The sequence below is a fragment of the Pan paniscus genome, chromosome 2 (genome assembly GCF_029289425.2).
Source record: "Pan paniscus chromosome 2, NHGRI_mPanPan1-v2.0_pri, whole genome shotgun sequence".
Lineage (NCBI taxonomy): Eukaryota > Metazoa > Chordata > Mammalia > Primates > Hominidae > Pan > Pan paniscus.
The window spans coordinates 122,787,802-122,811,707 of NC_085926.1; the positions used below are offsets into that span (position 1 = coordinate 122,787,802).

The 23,906-nt window shown below is 48.2% G+C and overlaps 1 protein-coding gene across 1 annotated transcript in view; it reads right to left on the minus strand.

Moving 5' to 3' along the window:
* ITGB5 (integrin subunit beta 5) overlaps window positions 1–23,906 on the minus strand; it is a 160,921-nt gene that overhangs the window by 65,492 nt on the left and 71,523 nt on the right. Inside the window, exons 9-10 of the mRNA XM_034957242.4 lie at window positions 17,151–17,285; window positions 4,522–4,951 (exon numbers count right to left, since the gene is read on the minus strand). Coding sequence (XP_034813133.1) covers window positions 4,522–4,951; window positions 17,151–17,285 — 565 coding nt within the window. The remainder of the gene's footprint in view (window positions 1–4,521; window positions 4,952–17,150; window positions 17,286–23,906) is intronic.

A 23,906-nucleotide genomic window follows, 5' to 3' on the forward strand; every position in this document is an offset into this window, starting at 1 on the left:
TGACCACAGGTGACAAGGACCCAGGGACTGGAATTCCTTACCCATCCATTCACAGCCCCTCCTGAGCTGTAAGGTTTGAGAGACAAGGAAGGGCTGGTGCTATAACGCTGTGAAAGAAGCCACTGCATGAACATGTTATCAAGTCCTGCCTGGAGCTGGACTCAGTTTAAGTCCTTCCCAAATTGTCAAACAACAATGATCTCACTCCAGAAACTATTTTCTCCGGAAAGACTTGGATAGCGTCACGTTTCAACTAGTTGTTGCTTTTAAAGTGAAGAGGTGGAGAAGGCTAGTTGGGAGTGCAATGGAAAGACACTCAAAATGTTCTCATCAATGATTTACTAAAGTAATTCGACTTCAAGTGCTCCTTAGGATATAATATTATAGGAAAAAAAGCATCATACAAAATTGTATGCAGCTATAAACACACATACACTAACTTAAAGGAAGGTTTAGAAGGAAATAAACTAATCTCTTAAAATAAGAGTGATGAAATTATGGATGATTTTTAAATTTCTTACTACTGCTCAGAATATTCTCGACCTAAGGCTAATCCCCCAACTCTCTGGCAAGGTCTTGACTGAGCACACAACCTCAGAAGTGATGCACACGAAACAGCCTGGGTGAAAAGAGGTCTGGTTTCCCAGATGGTCCAAATTACTCCTGGTCACCAAGAAGACAGCACCAACTGGCCACACATCCATCAACTTCCCTATATTTTTCAAGTTTTCTTTAATGATTGTCTATGGCTTTTCCAGTGGGGAAGAAAAAAGACATTCATTCTGCAACCTCAGGGAAGTTAGTGACTTTAGGCATCGTTGATCTAGGAGCCTCAAGGGCGTGGCAAACCTCCGGTTTCTCTACCCCATGACGTGAGCATTTCCCGATCCCGCAGGATTGTATGGGGTGAAGGGAAGAGAAAGAGATAGAGCACCAGGGGTTTTTGGATATGAAGTCTGGCAGAATTCTGTAATGCAGGATTAACTTAGGATTGTGGGTTCTGATGATTGAGCAAAAAAAAGCTGCATTTTCACGCAGCTATGGAATATTCCTGTTTCCAAAATGACCAGTATTCCCCACTGAGGGCCTCTCATACCCCATCTCCCACTTGCCCTGTCTCCCAGGCTCTGTACTCAGAGAAGTGCCCAGTCTCAGCGAGACAGAGGAGGCATCTAACATCCACTGGGTCCTGTTCCCTACCGAGTACCAGGCCAGGGCCTTCATCTCTGTCTTCTCCTTCAATTCTCAAAATAATGCAGAAACAAATGGTGTTGGCCCATCTTAGGAGACAGGAAAAGCCAAAGTCCAAGACAACCAAGGTCACAGCCTGATGAACTGTGGAGATGAAACGTGCACACAGCATCTGACTCAATCAAACGCCCTTGCTCCCAGGCTGCATGGACACACGCAGGCTTCTAGGGTGAAGACATACCAGAGGGTTATTTCAGGATCCTGAAGGGGAAGGAGGGATGGTTCTGTCACGTTTGCTAATATCTCTTTAAAAGAAAAACTGCTAAAAAGCCTGCCAGGCTGCTTAGAGCTTTTATTATGGCTACTAAGAGGAATGGAAACTCCATTCCACCACCCTGGAATTTTTTAGGCAAAGCCTGGGGACTGTCTGGGGGAAGGCGGGGCCCTCCTGCACATGGGGCACCAGGTGTGGCCCCCCCAGAGGGGTGTGGCACTGACTCATAGAGGAGCCAGCATTGGGTGTGTTTTCCTTTTGTGCCAGGCAAAATACTGGGTGCTTCACACACATCTCTTATTCCTCATAACAACTCTATGCCCAAGTCACACTAGCAGATATGGTATGATGGGACTTAGGCCCAGGCCTCCCGCTATGGAGCCCAGACTTTTTCTACTAACCAGACAGAACCATCTAGCTAACACCAACCTATCATCACTCTGCTGAGGAAAGCGTTGATCCCTGTTGCATGCTTGGCATGTTGAATCCTGATTTTTCCACCTACTTTACTCTGCAATGACATTGCTAAGTCCTGCACTCTCCAGGGCAACTCCAGTTTTAGACATGCTGGTCCCACGACGCCCATGGGTGGACTCACACTTGTCTCACGGCAAGGTCCGCTCCAGGAAGTTTCCCTTGTTAACCCACGTCTGTGCAACCCTGTGTGGCAGTACGATTCCTCCTCCCATAGGACGGAGTATCTGCACGTTCCTGGTTTGCTTCAGATGCACCTTGTGCTTTCTTTCCCAGCTGAACCCTTAGTTCCTTTCAAATCCACCCATCCCAATTGGAAGACCATTCTTAAGGAGGGAGCCCTGGAAACCACAGAATACATGATGTGTAGAAGAAACCACAGCCCTGCCTAAAACTGTTTTACTTACTACCTTTACAGGTGGCATGGTGTTAGATAAACTTTGAGATACAATTTTGAAGCATTTAATCAGAACGCAATACCAGAGTGGGAACTGCCAACTTGTCATTTAACTGGAATCAGTGTAAACTCCTGTGTTTAGATTCAGAAAATTAAGGGCTCCAACACAACACACTAAAAAAGTACCTCTCCTTCTGAACCACAGTTCTAAAAAATAAAATAAATTAAAAGCCTCAAACTTTTGGTAGTGAAGTTAAAAACCAGCTCAAGAGTGTACTGTGACTGTTTAACAGAAAGAAAAGGTGGGCTGGGCGCAGTGGCTCACACCTGTAATCCCAGCACATTGGGAGGCTGAGGTGGGTGGACACCTGAGGTCAGGACTTCGAGACCAGCCTGGCCAACATGGTGAAGCCCCGTATTTATTTAAAAAAAAAAAAAATTTGCCAGGCGTGGTGGTGGGTGCTTGTAATCCCAGCCAGTCAGGAGGCTGAGACAGGAGAATCACTTGAACCCGGGAGGCACAGGTTGCAGTGAGCTGAGATTGCGCCACTGCACTCCAGCCTAGGCAACAGAGCGAGACTTCATCTCAAAAAAAAAGAAACAAGAAAGAAAGAAAGAGAGAGAGAGAGGAAGGGAGAAGGGAGGAGAAGGAGAAGAAGAAGAAAATAAAAAAAGGTGAATGTATTGTCAGGGTGCATTCATGTAAGCGGAATGTCCAAATCACAGGAAATGCATGCTTCACTGAACCCTGGACCAAGCCCTCATCATCCAGCATGACAAGTAACGCACTTGATTCTGTGAAGCATGCTTCACAAATGATAGCACCCTCGGACAAGGAAGAGACTTGGGGTGTCTAGCCTAGATCAGAAGAGAGAACAGAGAAACATAAAGCAGCTTTTAGATGTTTGACAGGTTGTCACGTGGAAGGGGGACTCTAGAATGTTAACCATTGGGCGGAAGTTATTGAGAAACAAGTTTCTCTTCGGTATAAAGAGGAATTCTGGGCCGGGCACAGTGGCTCACGTCTATAATCCCAGTACTTTGGGAGGCTGAGGTGGATGGATCACTTGAGATCACGAGTTCAAGACCAGCCTGGCCAACATGGTGAAACCCCGTCTCTACTAAAAATACAAAAATTAGCCGAGTGTGGTGGCGGGCGCCTATAATCCCAGCTACTCGGGAGTCTGAGGCAGGAGAATTGCTTGAACCTGGGAGGCAGAGGTTGCAGTGAGTCGAGATCCTGCCATTGCACTCCAGCCTGGGCAACAGAGTGAGACTCCATCTCAGAAAAAAAAAAAAAGAGGAATTCTGGCAGGAAAAATAAGAGCCCCCAGAGATGTCCACATCCTAATCCCTGGAACCTGTGACTGTGTGGCCTTACGTGGTGAAAGGGACTGTGCAGATGTGAGTAAGCTGAGGACCTGGGGATGGGGAGACTTTCCAGGGTTCGACTGAGGGTCCCTTGTAACCACAAGGGTCTGTAGGAGAGGGAGAAGGATTTGACAACAGAAGCAGAGGTCAGAGTCAGAGAGATCTGAGGATGTTACTCTGCTGGTTTTGAAAATGGAAGAAGGAGCTGCAAGCCAAAGAATACAGGTGGCCTCTAGGAACTGCAAAAGGCCGGGACACAGATTCTCCCCTGGAGCTTCTAAGAGGTATGCAGCCCTGCTGGCACCTTGATTCTAGCCAAATAAGATCCATTTCAGACTTCTGGCCTCCAGAACTGTAATGGATTAAATGTGTATTATTTTAAGCCAACAGGTTTGTGGTGAGTTATGGGAGCAGCAATAAGATATGAGTTCATTGGCTAAGGGACAGATGGCCACTGCCAGCCCCAGTGAGTTCCCCGTCCCAGGAGGCAATCAAGAAGAGGCTGAACATCTCTACCTGTCAGGAATGCTGTGCAGGCCAGTCCTGCATGAATTGGGAAGTAAGGTGGATGACCCACGCAGGCCCCTCGAATTCTGAGAGTCCACAATTTATGGCAATACCTTCTGCTTTTGTATTCTGCACACAGATCCCCACCTCCTGCCTACGGGTAGCAAGGCTTGCCCACTGTCTTCTCCAAGGAGAGCCATGGTAGTGACACTTTCTACCACCACTGAGTAAAAGGCAGGCTTTGGGAGGGTATCCTAACGGCATCTCGGCCTGGCTCAGAGCTAAAGTGCTTGCTGGGGACACTTACCTGAGCAGAGGACTCCCTTGTTCCTGGCACAGGAGAAGTTGTCGCACTCACAGAAAGGCCCATAGATCTTGCCGAACTCGCTCTCGAAGCAGGAGCACTGGTTGCAGCTGCAGTCCCCGCGCCCGCTGCACAGTGGCTTGCCCTCTGCCTCCCGGCACAGGTTCTGGTACACGCTCTGGTTCTCCCCATCCTGGCACTCGCACCTGGTGCCCAGGTAGCCGGGGCTGCACTCACACAGGCCGCAGACATAGGTCCCGCTCCCGCTGCACCTGGCGCTGTTGGGTTCCAGCCCCACGCTGCAGCCGCACGTGCAGTTGTAGGTGACCCCCACCTCCAGGCTGTCCCGGAATCCCACCGGCCGCAGGGCAAACACATGCTCCGTGTGTCTGCTGGGACAGCTTCGGGCCTCCACTGATACTTCAAAAGATGCCTGGGCAGAAGGAAGAGAAGGGATATCATGGCTGCGGCAAGCCAGGGTCTCCCATTCACCCAGGGGCAGGGCCCTTGATGAAGAGCAGCTGCGAACTCCAGCCCTCTCCACGCACTCAGGTAGAACCACCAAGATGGCTGGAGTAGGAAGAGACCTCAGAACCAGCAAGCTCCCATGCTTCATGGAGAAGAGAATGCGCAGGTGAGCTCACATTTGACAGGTGAATTCTTTAACATTCATTATCTCTTTGCATCCTCATGACCCTGAGGAAATGGGCCCCTGCGGAAAGCTATAGGGCCTCCTTGAGTTCACACAGTTCTTATTCTCCCTTTCTTTTCTCTTCTGTCCTATCCTCTTCCCAGCCCCGCTGCAGATGCCTCTTCTCTGCTCACTTAAAAAGTCATTTGGTGGACAAATATTTCCTGGGCGCTGCCTCTGTGCCAGGCACAATGGCACTCTCACAGGGTGCCAGGTGAAGGGCACCCACCTGGCCCGCCATAGAGAGGGCTCTGTGCCTGCTGGCAAAGGGCTCAGCTGACTCCAGAGCTTGCTCTCCAGACACCCCCGAGCCCCCCGTGCCCCAATTCCTCCTCTGTGAGTGCTTGTCATAGCTGCATCTTTCACAATCCCCCCATGCCCCTGAGGTCTTAAAGAAGAGTCTCCGACTGATGAAATGCACCGTGCACATGGACAGACCTTTTCTTTTTAAACAGAATATGTAAGGAAGTGTTTCTCACTCAGGAGCTTCTCATAGATTGCCTTGATAACAGGCTCAAGGTGGGCCTGGATGGGTGGCAGATGGTACGGGAGGGATGCCTGTCAGCTGCCCACAGGGCTGGGATGGAGGGAAAGCAAGGATGAGGCTTGGTCTGATTCAGGAACTAGAGCCTGACTCCCCCACCCTCTCCTCCTCACCCCCCTGAGGAGAGCCATGTGGGGTCTGAATCACCCATCAGGGCCCTGAGAGCAAGTCACTGTGGATTCTATGAAAACGCACAGACAGGTGGCCAGGGCGCCCTGATGAAATGCCGTCATAAAGTTTTACTCAGGGGTGGGTTCTCCCTTACTCCCTGAACAGACAGAGGCCCGGCCCACCCCACAAACAGACTCACTGGATCTGGGTCCAAATGTCTTTATTTTTCAAAAGGCTCCTCAGATCATTCTGAAGCTCAGAATGGGTTAAAAACCACTTTCAGCTATTACTATTCTTAATTCTATTCTTTCGGCTAGAATAAAGCTTTTTTTTTTTTTTTTTTTTGAGGTGGAGTCTCGCTCTGTTGCCAGGCTGGAGTGCAGTGGCATGCACTCAGCTCACTGCAATCTCCACCTCCCGGGTTCAAGCCATTCTCCTGCCTCAGCCTCCAGAGTAGCTGGGATTACAGGTGCGCGCCACCACACGCAGCTAATTTTTGTATTTTTAGTAGAGATGGGGTTTCACCATGTTGGCCAGGATGGTCTCCATCTCCTGACCTCGTGATCTGCCCACTTCGGCCTCACAAAGTGCTGGGATTACAGGTGTGAGCTACTGCGCCCAGTCATTAAAGCTAATTTTTAAAATGTCATCATTCACTTGATTTACTGGACAATCTTCAGGTAACAATGTTTTTGTTGTTGTTGTTGTTGTTGTTTGAGACAGAGTCTCTCTCTGTCACCCAGGCTGGAGCGCAGTGGCACCATCTCGGCTCACTGCAGCCTCTGCCTCCCAGGTGCAAGCGATTTTCCCATCTCAGCCTCTCAAATAGCTGGGATTACAGGTGCCTGTCACCATGCCTGGCTAATTTTTGTAGTTTTGGTAGAGACGGAGATGGGGTTTCACTGTGTTGGCCAGGCTGGTCTCAAACTGCTGACCTGAAGTGATCCACCCGCCTTGGCTTCCCAAAATGTTGGGATTACAGGCGTGAGCCACTGCGCCCGGCCCACGATGTTCATTTTTTGAGAACATTATAAATATCTGTTTCTAAACATACAGATCCCTATTACTTTGAGATTTTTACTGGTTCTAAAAGGCCTCCCCTCAGATGCTGTGACATCTAGGGACACGGGGAGAGGGGAGAGGGTATGGGACTGAGCAGGAGGATAGATCCTGCTCTCTAAGTCCTGCAGAAAGTCCTGCGTGGCAGCAAACTGCTGTTTCAAAGGACTTGACAACAGACACCCAGGACTCAGCATTAGCCAAGAGGCTCAACAGGAGAGGCTTCTGGATAGGTGAGCTGAGGATAGCTAGGGGAGCAGGATCAGAAGACACTCGGGGGACCAGGCCAGCTGCAGACAGCTTGGGCTAGCTCCACCTTACCTTCCATCTCTGTGGGGTAGGAAGAGTAGGAAGAGGCAAAGGGGAGAGATTGACAAAAACAACTCCAAGGCTAAGTTCCAAGGTCTCGAGGTACAGGGAGTCTTTCAAGGTGAGTAAAGATTCAATCCACTTGGACACTGAAATTGGTTAAAGGATAACATGAATAGAATGGGCGTAGTGGCTCACACCTGTAATTCCAGCCCTTTGGGAGGCTGAGGTGGGCAGACTGGGAGGATCACTTGAGGCCAGGAGTTCGAGACCAACCTGGACAACATGGCAAAACCCCATCTCTACCAAAAGTACAAAAAATTAGCCGGGCATTTTGGCACATGCCAGTGGTCCCAGCTACTCAGAAGGCTGAGGTGGGAGGACGGCTTGAGCCCGGGAGGGGGAGGTTGCAGTGAGCCGTGATCGTGTCACTGCACTCCAGCCTGGACGACAGAGTGAGATCTTGTCTCAAAAAGAAAAAAAAGCAAAACAAAACACTAATAATTATTAGTTGCCAAGTGCCTACTATGTACCAGGCACTATGCTGGACTTTTCCACAAGCATCTCTTTTAAATGCCCTAGAAGGGAGTGTCCTCATTTTACCAGAGAGAAAACAGGGTTGGTGGGGTTGGTGGATTTAATCATGGTCACACAGCTGATGAGGAGTGAGGCCAGGCCTAGAGCAGGGCCCGTGCTCTCCTTAGCATATTCACCTCCTAGAAGGAGGAATGAGGTCTACCTCATCGGGGTACACAGGGAGAGCCAGCCTGGCTTACTAAAGGGACCCCTTGATGGTGATCCCCAAAGTGGTGGTCAGAGGCATCTCCACATCTTTCTGCCGTGGGCTGGGAACGATTTGAGCCTGCAGATAGGATGAGAGTGGGGACTATGCCTGCCCGAAGCCACCCGTGGGGCCATCAAGAATGCAGAGGTGAATGGAGCTTTGAGGGGCAGATGCCATCCCTCCCTTCTGAGGCCCAGAGAGAAACTTGCTTGCATCTCCTATTACTATTTGCTTGAAGCTCCCACAACAGTGACATGCTTGAAGCTACCTGTAGCTTGCTTCAAGTTACAGCTGAAACCCTGTACTTCTAGGGCTACAACTTGCTGGACTTGTGCTCCACAGAGGCATCTGCGGGTCAGAAACTGAATAAACTACAGAGGAATGACCTGGACCAAGAGCCAAAGGCATTTAATTATTGAAAGACTGTGGGGAGTACACACCTGTGAGTATAACCTTGTCTCATGGAAACTTGCCTGCCTTGGGGTTAAAGCAATGAAAGTGAGAGTTAAGTCTCCAGAATCTTGCTGACGTGTTTGGGAGAAAGTGGGAGGTTAGGGTGCCCCTAAAGTTCTGGCACTCAATCACCAGCATGTAGAAACACGGGCACTGTCTGCCCAGCTGGGCAAGCAAGGAGGGCCCAGCTTTCAAGCAGGTCCTGAGGCCTTCCCCAGCCAAGCCTTCGGTCCAAGTGAGGTGCTATCTGTCTGGCCCTGTGCAGCCTGGAGTGTAGCCAGATGCCTGATAACCAGAGAATGTTCTGTCTATTTCAGCCACCGGGTCTCAGCTCCTGCTGGGCACGGGAAGTGCTATAAAAAGCACTTCAGGACCAGCAAGGAAATCTGTTTGCTTACCCCTCCTTTCAGAGGGTCCATTTTCCCTACTGGATTTGGAAAGAATCCAGAAAGGCTGGAAGGCAGCTGGAATGAGGCCTCTTCGAGTCCCTCCCCTGATTCCTGAGAACTTCAACTGATACTGAAGGCTCCCCAGTTCCTGGACACTTTCCATTCACTCGCTCTGAGATTCCAGAGGAAGGTCACAGACACAGCAGCCCTCCCACTCGGTCTTGTTATTAGAACTTCATTGGGATTCTCCTGGTTCCCCTGTGGGGCTGACTGGCCTGATGCACCCTTTCAAAAGGGCTGCCCAGCCCCCACCCTGAACCCACCAAATCCAGGGCTATCCTATGCAGATGCCAAGTCCACTCAGATCTCAACAAAAAAGGAGCTGGGATGGGCACAGGCTACAGAGTCCCGAGGAGTGGACGGGAGCGGGGAGGGGGTGCTGTGGGAAGCCCATGACTGGGTTCACTGGCTGCTTTGTGCTGGGCGTCCGTGCTAGCCTCACAGCCAGCCACTTGCATACTGATTTGTTGAAGCCAGTTCCTGAGTAAACTGACTCCCGATGGTTGGTGTAGGATAAAGGGAGGAAAATTAGGGAAACAATTGAAATCACTGGGAAAGAGAATCTCACTGGATTTGGGGCTTTCAAGGTTTGATTTAAGCCGTATTTCTCTTTGAGGACATCCCTGCCCCTCAGCCCCTGCCCTGCCACCTCTCCTGTTTCTTGCTAGACATCTGTCTTGACCCAGAGCACATAGGGTTGTCACAGAACCACAGCCTGCACCTCTTCCACCTATGCAGGAAGCTGTGATAATGAGGAGGCGAGGTCCATCTGGCTGCCCCTCATACGGGCCGTGTCCTTGTCCACAGGCCAGACCCTGAGATCCCTGATGACACCTGAACTGTGTCTGCTTTTCCTAATCCCTCTTCTCCAGGGGAGTCCCCAGACCCTCCAGCTAATGCTTGATACTCTTGTCTACCCCCACCACCATTCCCTGACTTGCCCATAGCCCTCCCAACTCCTGCCACCAAAGAATGGAACCCACTTGCCAAACAATGGCCAGAATGGCCAGACCCCTTAGGTTGGCAGGTATATTTCACCACTGTGGCCCAAGCCAGCCACTCTCCCCTCCCTCCCCAGCCCACTCCTCTTGCCTCCATGGCCATCACCATCAGCTGCTTTCCACTGGCCAAAGGATGATGCTCTTCACACCCTAGCAGACACATCTTGCCAATATGCACATGGGAGGCCCACTGATGGGACCAGCCCACCCCCGCTTTCTCTGTCTGGGAAACTCCTACTGGTGCTCTGAGCCTCAGCTCCAACAGCTCCCTCTGCAGTGCTGGGCCCTTCTTCCTTGGGCTCCTGCAGTGCCACACCTGGCTTTCCCACAGCACTCATCACCCTCTACGGGGCTGACTCCTCTGCATGTTATTTCCTCCACCAGACTCTGAGCCCCTGATCTGTGGCCTCATCTGTCCATCTTGAGTGAGCACGGGATTTGGTACATAAACACTTACTGAGTACGAGTGGATGTCAGCACAGTCACTGGCAAGTTCTGAAATGTATGGCTTGGGGACACACGTCCAGAGGGAAATACTCACACACTCAGTAGCACCCCTGCTTGCCAAAGCCCAACTGTCAATGCTTTGGAGACAGTTCAGCCTGAGAGAAGGGATGGAAAGTTTGCCTTCTTGGGCCAGGGTTAAGAAAACCAGACTGGTCCCAGCTGTAAGTGCACCCCTTCTGTCTTGGGGATCAGAGGAACTGACAGACCCCTCTCCTTCAATGAAGAGGGAAAGCCCCTCAACTCCCCGTGCCAGGGCCGGCTCCCTGGTGTATGCCTGTGCAGTCACAAGGGCCCCCACTCAGAAGGGCCCACGCTTACTCTAATGCTCTGTGGTTGCTGTGTTGGAATTCTTAATGATTTTTGAACATGGACCCCATATTTTCATTTTGCACTGGGACCTACAAATGATGGAGCCAGTTCTGCCCCCGATGGCCTCCAAGGCCCTCAAGAGAGCTGCCTCTCCTGGCCTGCATGGCCTGGTGTGGCTCTTGTGAACAGAATCATGTCTGGCTCTGAAGAGCAGAGTGGCCACTGCCCTGTGCCAGCCTGTCTTCATCCACAGAAAACAAAAACCCCACAGCCCTCGCAGTGGAGCCAGGGGCCATGTGACCGTGGCCCTCGGACAGCAAGACAACAACACTGGGACAGTGAGTAGAAACAAAGGGCCAGCTCGGGTCAGTTGCCTAGGACCCCTGCTGTTCCCACAGGGCTGCGGCCCATCCAATCCCACAGGAAGAGCTGTCAAAGGTGCCGGCCTGAGCAGAAGTTCCCCTCTTCTTTAGTGTCGCTTCGAATGCTCTAAAAACCACTTCAATACCTCTGAGATTTTCAGAGCATTTGAAAAATCATGTAAAATCTTTTTCAAGTTCTGGACAATTTCCCCATTTTTCTGAGGTATCCCAGCAAAAATCAAAATCTGTACACTAGGGTGTCCATCCATAAGTGGCCATGACACCACTGTATGCTTCCTAGAAGCTGTTACTCCCCAAAGTGTGTGGGAAACGCATGCACTGTGGCCTCGGAAGCAGCCCCCAACTTGGCTCCCGATGCTTGAGGCTTCTGGCACGCTTCTCAGGCCCCACTTTGAGTTTCAGTTTTTCATACATAAAATAGCGAACGAACAGCTCCCTTATAAAGCTGCTGTAAGAGGCAGACAGCAGCAGTAATGCCCCCACCACAGTAAGGGGCACGTTGGACAGGGCACATTGGATGTCCCCATTCCATGCAAACAAATACAATTTGCTCTGTAATGGGGAGGCAGTGATGAGCGAGATGAACTGGTGTGGAGGGGGAACGGCCTTGGTTTGGCTTGTGAGTTCACTGTCTCTTAGCTGGGTGAGCTGGGGCGAGTCACGCTCATCCTCAAATCCCAGGCTGCCTGTCAGCAGTGCGCGAGAGCTGGGCTCCCCACATGGTGCAGGGGGGCTCAGTCAGCGGCACTCTCCCGTGGAGGCTCCTGTTCCTCAGGACTGTACTTTGTGCTGGTAGAGTCCTTTGAAATAGGTTTGGTAGAATAGAATCGTGGGCACCAAGAAGCCGGATAAAGGTGGTGAGGGAGCTGGCTTCAGAACAGAAAGCCCTGGCTTTGAATTTTCATGTCGACGCTTCAGGCTATGTACCTGTATGCTTTGTGCCTCAGTCTTCCCCATCTGTCAGCATGAAAAACAATGTCTTCCTCACAGGCAATTAGTGACCACAGACCACTCACTGTCTAGGTTGTTTCTGGTCCTTCCCAAGACTAACTGTATTCCTGCTTTCCATAAGGAACCCCAATATATTTAGAATGACTCTCCTTTTCACTTTGGGCAGCATAAAGTGGCTTCAGTTTTTTTTGCATCTGGAAAGAGTTCTGACTTTACAATCTTTCTGCTGACAAACATTAGTTCCTTTGAGCTTTCTAGCTTCTAAACAATTCATCATGATAGTTGCTTGTCACTTTTCTTTTTCAAAAAAGAACCGGGCTGGGCACAGTGGCTCATGCCTGTAGTCCCAGTAGTTTGGGAGGTCGAGGCAGGAGGATCACTTGAGGCCAGGAGTTCAAAACCATTCTGGGCAACATAGCAAGACTCTGTTTCTTAAAAAAAAAAAAAAAAAAAAAAAAAAAAACCACAAAGAAATTAGCTGGGCATGGTGGTGCAGGTCTGTGGTCCCAGCTACTTGGGAGGCTGAGGTGGGAGGACTGCCTGAGCCTTGGAGTTAGAGGTTACAGTCCACTATGATCAAGCCACTGTACTGCAGCCTGGTAACCAGAGCAAGACCCTGTCTCTAAAAATAAAATAAAATAAAATAAAGAACTAAATACAGAACTCCAGGTGTGAGGTTTCAAAATATCTCTATTAAACACAGCTTCAACTGGCATTACTTTTTATTCACTTATCTTTTTTGTTTGTTTGTTTGTTTGTTTTTGAGAAGGAGTCTCGCTCTGTCACCCAGGCTAGAGTGCAGTGGTGCAATCTTGGCTCACTGCAACCTCTGCCTTCCAGGTTTGAGCAATTCTCTTGCCTCAGCCTCCTGAGTAGCTGGGAATACAGGTGCACATCACCACGCCCTGCTAATTTTTGTATTTTTAGTAGAGACAGGGTTTCACCATGTTGGCCAGGTTGGTCTCGAACTCCTGACCTCAGGTAATCCACCCGTCTCAGCCTCCCAAAGTGCTGGAATTACAGGCGTGAGCCACCGCGCCCGCCTTTCTTTCTTTCCTTCCTTCCTTCTTTTTCTTTCTTCTTCCTTCCTTCCTTTCTTTTGCCCTGCCCTGCCCTGCCCTCCCTCCCTGCCCTGCCCTGCCCTGCCCTGCCCTTCCTTTCCCTTTCTTTCTCTCTCTCTCTCTCTCCTTCCTTTCCCTTCCTTTCTCCCTTTCTCTCTCTTTCTTTCTTTCTGACAGGGTCTCACTCTGTCACCCAGGCTGGAGTGCAGTGTCCCAGTCATGGCTCACTGCAGCCTCAACTTCTCACACTCCAGCGATCCTCCCACCTCAGCTTCTCAACTAGGTGGGACCACAGGTGCTCTCCACCACGCCCAGATGATTTTTGTATTTTTGGGGGAGACTGGGTTTTGCCATGTTGCCCAGGCTGGTCTCGAACTCCTGAGCTCAAGCAATTAACAAGCCTCAGCCTCCCAAAATGCTAGGATTACAGGTGTGAGTCACTGTGCCTAGCCATTACTGCCATTACTTTTTTTTTTTTAAGAGACGAGGTCTCACTGTGTTATCTATGCTAGAATACAGTGGTGTGATCATAGCTCACTGCTGCCTTGAACTTCTAGGCTTAAGCCATCCTCTGGCCTCAGCCTCCTGAGCAGCTGGGACCACAGGTGTGCGCTACCATGCCAGGCTAATTTTTTATTTTCTGTAGAGATGCGGGTCTCATTTCATTGTCCAGGCTGGTTTTAAACTCCTGGCTTCAAGTGATCTTCCCGCCTTGAGCTCCCAAAGTATTGAGATTACAGGCATGAGCCACTGCGCCTGGCGGACTTTTTTTTTTTTTTTAATCACTGTTTATTTGCATTGAGCCTTTAAGCCATTATAGTCTGCCAGATGTTTTTCTTTTACTATCAAACCAAGTTTCCTATATCCTAGTAATATTCTGAACTAAAACATAAGACATTAATCTTCATGATTTCAATCCATCTCAATTTCGAAAAATATTTTTAAATCTTGGCTTTCCTGCTTTATAACATAAGCTGTTTTCTCCAGCTCTGCAGCCTTCCCACATTTGATAAGGTCTCCTATGAGTTCAACCCAAGCCAATGATAAACACAACAGACAAGAGACATTGGAACCTCAGTCAAGTCCTCCCTCTGGCTGCATTATCAACACTCTCAGAAAGCATGTTCACCCAGCTACAAATCCACATGACTGTGCTGTTGTCAACCCATATTATTAAATATTTGCCTTATTTATAAGGATGTCGTTAGAAATTGTCGAGAGCCTTCCTGAAACCTGGCGTATGCTAGATTAGACAGTCCATCCCTCTCCCATCTCTTTTCCATCATACCTATTTCTCCAAGTAAAGCGTTCCTTGTTTGGGTATATTTCCCACATTATCCTTCAGCTTTCCTGACACGCTACACCAAACATTCCACCCACAGATCTATAGAATTCACTTACATGTTGTTGGGGTTTTTTGGTATTTCTGCCTCATTCCATTTTTTTTTTTTTTTTTTTTTGAGACTGAGTCTCGCTCTGTCGCCCAGGCTGGAGTGCAGTGGCGCGATCTCGGCTCACTGCAAGCTCCACCTCCCGGGTTCATGCCATTCTCCTGCCTCAGCCTCCCGAGTAGCTGGGACTACAGGTACCCGCCATCACTCCCAGCTAATTTTTTTTTGTATTTTTTAGTAGAGACGGGGTTTCACCGTGTTAGCCAGGATGGTCTCGATCTCCTAACTTCATGATCCACCCGCCTAGGCCTTCCAAAGTGCTGGGATTACAGGTGTAAGCCACTGCGCCTGGCCTCATTCCATTTTTTATAACTATCTCTTTAAATCCTGTCCTGTCACTGTAAAGCATTAGTGTTTTTTTTTTAATCATCTGGATTGAGCAATCATTATAATGGATGAAAACAATATAAATACATTGCAACTTCCTACAATTATTAAAAATAAACAGTAAAATGTTATTGGAAGTACCTCTTTAATGAGATGAGGCTTTCCCCCCGATGTAAAATAATATTAATTATTGCTAAACAAGACAGGGATCCACATCAATTATATTTCTATTTTTCATTTGTAGAGATTTAAGCACAAAAAAAGTTCACATAAATAGAAAGATGGGAACAAGAGTTTTGTAACAGCAATGTCACCTTGTTCTATGAATGTCTTCTGAGTTAAAAGCCATAAATAATCATTTGTGGGCAGGCATGGTGGCTCACACCTATAATGCCAGCACTTTGGGAGGCTGTGGTGGAAGGATCCCTTGAGCCCAGAAGTTCAAGACCAGCCTGAGCAACATGGTGAAACTCCGTCTCTACTAAAAATACATAAATTAGCCAGGTGTGGTGGTGCATGCCTATAATCCCAGCTACTTGGGAGGTGGAGGCATGAGAATCGTTCGAATCTGGGAAGCGGAGGTTGCAGTGAGCCGAGATCGTGCCATGGCACTCCAGCCTGGGTGACATAGCAAGACTCTGTCTCCAAATAAATAAATAAATAAATAAATAAATAAATAATCATTTGTAATGACTTATCATCCGACAGCTTGATTAGGCCTTCTTTCAATCTTGTTAAAAGCAAAAGAAACTTGGAAACAACGTGTCTTAGAAAAGGCCTTGGTAGCCAGTCATGAGAGGCTTTCATTTTCTCAACTTCCATATGATATTTTGAACTGTCCCTTTATTTGGGGGAGCGAGGCACTGCAGAAAGATTTGGGAAGGGTAAGAGGTATGTCTGTGGCTGGGCGTGGTGGCTCATGCCTGTAATCCCAGCACTTTCGGAGGCCGAGGCGGGTGGATCATGAGGTCAGGAGATCGAGACCATCCTGGCTAACATGGTGAAACCCCGTCTCTACTAAAAATACAAAAAAATTAGCCGGGCTGGTGGGTGCCTGTAGTCCCAGCTACTCAGGAGGCTGAGGCAGGAGAATGGCATGAACCCGGGAGGCAGAGCTTGCAGTGAGCCGAGATCGTGCCACTGCACTCCAGCCTGGGCGACAGAGCGAGACTTCATCTCAAAAAAAAAAAAAAAAAAAAAAAGAGGTATGTCTGTGTGTTGTGAAGTGGGTGAGGGACAAGTGTGAAGGCGGGGATGGGAGAGGATCTACAGTGGAATGTGGAGAAACCCGAGGAGACCACTGCTACCAGCCACGAGACTGTCCCCGTCTCCGCAAGCTCTTTCCCTGAAGCCAGGGGGATGAGTCAGCTTATATCCGCCTTGGCCGTCATGAGTGCTATGAATGCCAAGAGGATATAGCCACCTATTTGTAAGGTCTCTATAATTTTTTTGTTTCTAACTAGATTCTTTTAAGTGTAGAAGAGAATTATCCCTCACTGGCTTTCTGTTTTCTGAGCACTGGACCTGTCAACAAAGCAAGTCAGGAATGGAGCTCATGATCTGCTTCTAGCAGCAGGACCTCCAGAAGATGTGTGGCTAGCTCTCCATCACCACTCGCGGCCTCTGTGCCCGTGTCTGTGTCTGTGTTCTTGTTGCCCACATATCCTCCTCCCTGCTCCCTCACGCAAGTCCTTGGTTTAGCGCACAGGCACACATCTTCACACATCATTTGAATAAACTTAATCTGGACAAGGCATCTGTGTCCTCCACTGCTGTAGAGTCATCCATTCTATTTCACCAAAACAGAATGGGGGAAGTGGCTTTCTTTACATTTCACAGAAAGGAAAAGTGAGGGTCAGATTATCCAAGGAACAGAGCTATTTGCAGAAGACTAGGAATGAAAGCCAGGTCTCCTGGATTCCTACCTGTACTCTTTCTCCTGATTACAACTGTGTCAAGCTAAGAGGATAATGGTTTAAAACACCAAAGTCACGATGCCAACTTGAGAAAGCCTCAGGTAGCAATGGGCTGAGGGCTGCCTATTGACTGGGCTCTTTAACAAGTTCACCTGAGACTCTGAACACATCATGCAAAACAGGCTTAGGAGACTCCTCTGGGATGCTGAATTGGAAAACAGAATATAAACTCCGAAAGGACTCTAATAAGTCACAAAAGTTATTAGAACCCAAAGACTGATGACCAATGCTAACAAGAGTTCATACAAACTTGGGGTGAGACTTACCGTGTCCCCAATCTTCAGACCCTCACACTTCCTCTGACCAGGATAGGATACCCCATCTTGGCAGGTAGCAGTAAAGAAGAGATTAAGATCCTCAGGCTGATCCCAGACTGACAGCTCCACTTTAGACCGGATACTCTGAATGGAGAGAGAAAATGAAGCCCAACCATTTAATAAAGGCTGTGGCTGAGGTGCTCCCACACTGGTTTTCTGAGGCCCACGTGGCTTCCTCTAACTCAGGAATCCCAAGCCAAAGGAAGAGCCAGTGAGCTTGGTTCCCTGGCCCTCCCTCATCCTTTCCCTTCTCTCTGCACTCACACAACATCTTGCTAGACCCAGCCTGAGGTCTCCCTCTGTGAGTTTGGAGAAGTTGATAGTGGTTGACCTGCCATATGATATTATCTGCTTCAGACGGGTTATGCCCCATCCCCTGCTTGCTTCTCCAGAGCCACCTCTCATCCCCATCCTCGGCTTCAGACACGCAGTTCCTCAATCTTGCAGTGTGTACTCCAGGCTTTGAGCCTTTCCATGTGCCCAGGGTAATGATCCTTTGCACAACGGCTCCTCTCTCTCCTCCTCCTGGCTGGCTCCTTATCATCCTTCAAAATCAGCTCAGCAGGCACTTTCTCCAGGAATACACCCTGTCATTCACATCCATACCTATCCCCATCAGATGAGGTCCATATGCCTGAGTTTGAAACTACATAATGAGAGACTCCAATCTTATGTGTGGATTATATTCTTAAGACAGTGAATCAAACAAAAATCAAGTCAAAATTACCTATCAGAATAGAAAAAAAGTAAAGACTAAGAACATCAAGTGTTGGGAAAGGATGTAGAGCAACTAGGGCTCCCCAACCCTGCTGGTGGGAGTGAAAATTCGTGCAATCCTATAGAAAGCCATTAGGCTATATCTACTAAAGCTTAGGCCAACCTCAGACCTAGCATTCACACAGGATTATATCCAACAGAAGTGTATGCGTCACCAAAAAGACATGGACAAGAATGTTTACAGCAATACTGCTTGTAATAGCTAGAAACTGGAAATTCCTCAGGTGCCTAGCAAGAGTAGAATAGATTTTTAAAAATTGTAGTATGTTCATATAGTGGAATACCATACAGTAATGAGAAATAATAAAATACGACTACATGTAATAATATGGATAAATCTGACAAATATAACATTACTAGAAAGAAGGCAGAGACAAAGGCATATATATTGTATAACTCTATTTATATGAAATTCAAAAACAGGCAAAATTAATGGTTGCCCTTGAGGGATTGCGATGGAAGAGGGCAGAATAGGGACTTCTGGGCCTGGCTAATGTTCTGTGTGTTTGGCCTCGGTGCTGGATACTCAGGTTTATTTAATTTGTGAAAAGTGTGTGAAATTTTCTATACGTCTGTTAGTTTAAAAAATTGTCCTTGTGACACATGCCTGTAGCTACTCAGAGGGCTGAGGCAGGAGGATCGCTTGAGCCCAGGAGTTCAAGGCTGCAATGAGCTATGATCATGCCAGTGCACTCCAGCCTGGGAGACAGAGTGAGACTGTCTCTTAAAAAAAATTAATAATAATAATAATAATTTCTTTGAAAATCTCTAAGGAAGATTCCACTTTGGAGACTGAGGCCAAATGAAGTAAGTAGCTTTTATTCAGAGGTCATATTTTACCAGAAAATTTAAAACAACTGTCTGTTTATACACTCAACACAGAGTATAGCATGATGTACCCATATGAGAGACAAGGACCCCAACATCCGCAGACGGCCCTGCGGATTCCCTCTCCCTCCTCGGGTACACTCTAGGGAGTGTGGCTGTTGGAGAGAACAGCAGACAGACTTGCCTCTTGCTCTTGTGGGTTTTCTTTCTTTGTTTCCTTCTTTCTTTTTCTTTCTTTCTTTCTCTTTTTTGCTGAGCATATAGTGCTAAAGTTGAGTAAGTGAAATATGTAGTTTTCCAGCAAATTAACAGCTTGTTGAAAATACTTTCTGTAAAAAATAGTCTCTCCCTTTGCAAGAAATTATCTAAGTGCTTCTACAACTCTAAAAATATGATCCGTCTTAAATCCACTTCCCTTTGCAACTTGCCAGCCTTAACTGGCCAAGGGTCACAAAAGCGCCACTCAATACACACAGCACTCTCCTGCTGCCTGTGATTAGCTATTTACAGATCTGTCTTCCCTACCATGTTGTGAAGTCCAAGGGCTGTATCATAGATCTCTCTGTGACTTAGTACAATCTGTCGTTGAATGAATAAACGCATGGATGGGTAGACAGACGAATGATTTAACAGCTATGCTAAGGTCTCAGGCCAAGTAGATGAAAATATTTCTTAAGACAAATATTAAAAAATAAATTTATAACTGTGAATAAGTAGTGGAGGAAATAAAACAGTATCGTAAAAGAGCTGAAGAGTGAAGGCATGTAAAAAATTACTTGGGAACGATAACTTGAAATATGGGGGCCCTGTGGTTCACAAATAAAACTTTGGAAGGAAGCACCAGTGCTCCCCAGCAAGATCTGCCCAAGCCGCCACTCGAAAGCCCCAAGGGAGGATCTGGGAGAGGATCTGGGAAAAAGCAAGAGGGACTTGGACTCCTACTCTGTGAGTCAGCAACTAAGAATTAGATGGAAATGGACTCTTATGTACTACTCAGGCCATAGGCCCCATGTTCTGATATAAAGTTTGTATTATTCCTGCTACCCACAGAGTCTCTGGAATCAGAAACTCTTAAGACATTTCAGGCAGCAGGAACTGTGGAGATGATGCAGCCCAAACCTCTCATGTATGGAAGCTGGAAGTCAGGGCAAGGAAAAGGTGGCCTGGGACCACTCTGCTGCACAGGACCGGGTGCAGGCTTTCTTGACCCACCCCAGGGCTCTTTCTAATCCCCACGCCTGATGTGCACTTCTTTGGAAGTTGGCTCTCTGTCCACAGATAAGGTAAAAAACAAAAATAAAAAAATAAAAAGGAATTTGGCTCTGTGACTTTGGAAAGAGATCATCAGGTTGTATTGTGGTTGTAAGGGTCTCTGCCCCCAAAACTATGAGTGCTGGAGGGCAGGACTGTGTTTTGCTCACTATTTTATTTCCAAGGTGCAGCATGATCCCTGTCACACATTAGGCTGTTGGTATATATCTGTTGAATAAGTGAATGGATGGAGTCAAAGTGCAGTTCTTACACATGAAGACTTTTATGTGTGACTCCTAAAATTCCATTAACTCCTACCAGATTCGCCCCTCAAGGTGCACTCCTTAGTTCTCCAGTAGGAAACAAGACGATGTTGGGAATGTCAGAAGTGTAAAGGCTATTAAATACTTGGTCAGGTTAGGTCACATCTGCAATTGCTTTAAGTCGGGCCAGCTGTGGAGTGGGTGGGAGCAGACTTTATGGCAACAACAAAAAGAGAAACATGTGCTCTGCTAGAGAAAAATACACCACAGCTTCTGAAGTCACCCTCCACATGCAGCTCCAGTGCTTTCCAACTCATTCTGTTCGCTCCCACACTGAAAAGAGGCCTTTCTGGGTGCAACATGAGGCCAGCCCCCTCTGCACGTGTGGACCCAGGGCTCCACGGCTGAGCTCAGGAGGGGATTCTCTCACCAGCACTTATTACAGAGCAAAGCACCACATTGCCAAACTCCCTTGGGAAGACTTGGTGATTTCTCACAGTGAAGAATTTGGCACAGCAAGAAAAAATGCGTAAATCCAACTTGAAGATTTCACACTCTGAGAGATGTGTACACCAGACTTGATTCTACAAGACATGAAATTAAACATACCCTTTCCATTTTGCTCCCTCCTCAGCCTGGCCAAATACCACAGCCATTGCATCTGTTACATATGTTCCAACCCAAATCTGCTCAGAATGTCCCCACAGATGGTCTGCCAGCACTCTAGGGGAGGTAAAAGCCAACACCCACACTTAGTCATGTGTTGCATGACTCATGAAATCCAACACAAACCACTCAGACGGTGAGGTGACAGAAACACAAGCGGTCTGGAGAGAGCTGTGACTGGACTCTGGCCGGATGTGGAGCAGGTGAAAGGAGAGCAGAGCTGACGAAAACCTCTCCTGCTGCCCCGGCACACCCCACATGGACCAGGGGCCCGTGCTGGGGCTCAAAGTTGGGAAAAGTCCAAGTGCAAGGAGCTTGAAGCCCAGCCCAGCCTTTCCCGTTGGCCAGGACAGGAGCAAGTAAGATGAGTACTTGGAAGGAAAAACCCAAACTGTTTTTCCTACTCTACTCTCACACACCACTCAACACAACACTTCTGACACCAGATGTGAGGATTTTTCCCCCACACACCATGCAATTCTCTACTGGACACTGGTGGTTATCTTCTAATTCAGCACAATTCTGACACTATCTACCTGGACATAGTGTCAGGTCCCACAGGTGAAGGCCTCAGCCCACAAGACTGCCCCCACCGCAGATGCCAATCACAAGTACTAGGTTGTCATCTATACTTCCAACTGATCGGCTATAAATTCAAATTCCCATGACCCCTTTCCTTCTTTCATCAATTTGCTAGAATGGCTCACAGAACTCAGGGACACAGTTTGTTTACACTTACCCACGTATGAATAAGAGATAAAGGCTGCAGATGAACAGCTAGATGAAGAGAAACAGGGCAAGGTGTGTGAGGAGGGTGCAGAACTTCCCTGTCCTCTCTGGTGCCACTCTCCAGGAACCTATCCCACAGCTTTCCCGAGGCCCTCCAAATCCAGGCCTTCTGGGTTTTCATGGAGGCATCGTTACATGGGCATGACTGGTCACATCTCTGGCTATTGGTGATCCACTCAACCTTCAGCCCCTCTCTGCCTCCCCAGAGGTCATGGAGTGGGGCTGAAAGTTCCAACCCTCTAATCACATGGCTGGTTCCCCTGGCAACCAGCCCCCATCCTGAGGCTGTCCAGGAGCGCCCCCCAAGAGTCACCTCATTAGAACAAAAGATGTTCCTATTACCCAGGAAACTACAATGGTCTTGGAAACTCTGTGTCGGGAACCAGCGTTAAAGACCAAATATAATAACAAAAGATTCTCCTAGTGTCCTTATCTATAAAGGTTTTAGGGGCTTTATATTAGGAACTAGGGGCAGAGACCTATATATATATCTTATCGTACCACAGTATCACAGGTTCTAATCAACACAGAAAACCAACATACCCCTGACATGGCTTTGACCAACTGAACTTGCTTCAAATATCTTGCAGTTTTACATTTCTATATTTAATATATATATTTTAAATTTCACCTGAAGGGAGGGGTGGAAGAAGGGAATTATCAAGGGTCACTTTTTGGAGTAATGAACATGTTCAGTATCTCTATGGTGGCGACGGTTTCACAGGTGTATACCTGTGCCAACACTCATATTATACACTTTAAATCAGTACAGTTTGCTGTATGTTAATTATATGTCAATAAGGCTTTACAATTCTTTTCCAATTAAAAAAAAAAAAAAAAGAGACAGAGTCTCACTCTGTCACCCAGGCTAGAGCACAGTGATACTATCATAGCTCACTGCAGCCTTGAACTCCCGGGCTCAAGCGATCCTCCTGCCCCAGCCTCCCAAGTAGCATGCCCAGCTAATTTTTACAAAATTTTTTGTAGAAACTAGGTCTCGCTATGTTGACCAAGCTGATTTCAAACTCCTGGCCTCAAGTGATCCTCCCAGCTTGGCCTCCCAAAGCACCGGAATTACAGGTGTGAGCCACCACGCCTGGTCATAATCACTCATTTTTAAAAGTGCTGAGTTTCGAAGTTCATTCATAAGTCATCAGCTTCATTTCACAACATGTTTACTTACAGGAACCAGTTTAACTCGCAGAATCAAGCGACAGTGCTAGGTTCCCACAGTTCCTCTGGGAATTCGTGCCAGGTTCCAAAAGCAGCTCCAGCCCAGAACAACTGTTCCCTGTACTCATCCCTGCTCCCCACTCCCCATCAGCAGGGAGGGATCCACACTCCTCTCCTGGCCTCTGCCTACCACACAGGGAATGCTTTCCCTTGTCACTCCTTGACCCTGGGTACCTGGATTTCCACTAGGAAAATGAATGTAGATATATGAGAAATCCTGCTCAGGGCTAAGTACTTATGAGATCCCATGCATGGAACCAATAAGAAAGCCTCCTGCTCCCTGGTTTTCAGCGGTCCCAGCAGAAGCACAGACACGCAGAACCCACCAGTCACATAGAAGCTGGCTGACCAGTGTGCCTTCCCTGCTGCTGCAAGGCTGCCCAGCCAGGTCTATGGAACTGTGCGCCATGACGCCCTCTGATATCAAAGCCGCCAGGAGCAGGGGGCCTGGGCCTTCACCAGCCAACGCTCTTGGGGAGCCCCAGAGCTCTGAATTCAGGAGGTGGCTGACGATGAAATGCTGACAAGTGGCCCCTCCGCAGAAGCCTTAAAGAGGGACCTCGCCCCACTCAACAGAGCCCAGATGAGCTGCTCTTCAGCCATTTCTTCCCAAAGGCCCTGACTCAGCAGGAGGCAAGCGGTGGCCTCCCTGCCTGTGAGAGTGGGTCCAGCAGCAGTGCACCTTCTGCCCTGTGGGGTCTCCCAGCTCTGGCATCCTCAGAGGGAAGGGGAGAGTGGCAAGGCAGGGGTTCTGGCTCTTGATTTGGTTTTCTTAGTTCAGTGTCCAGAGCTTGAGACCCAAGCGGCTCACAGCTCACACCAGCTCACCCCAGGAAAGAGGGTGACATTCACAGGCCTGCCCCTCCTTCCCATGCAGGCTCACATCCCAAACCCTCTC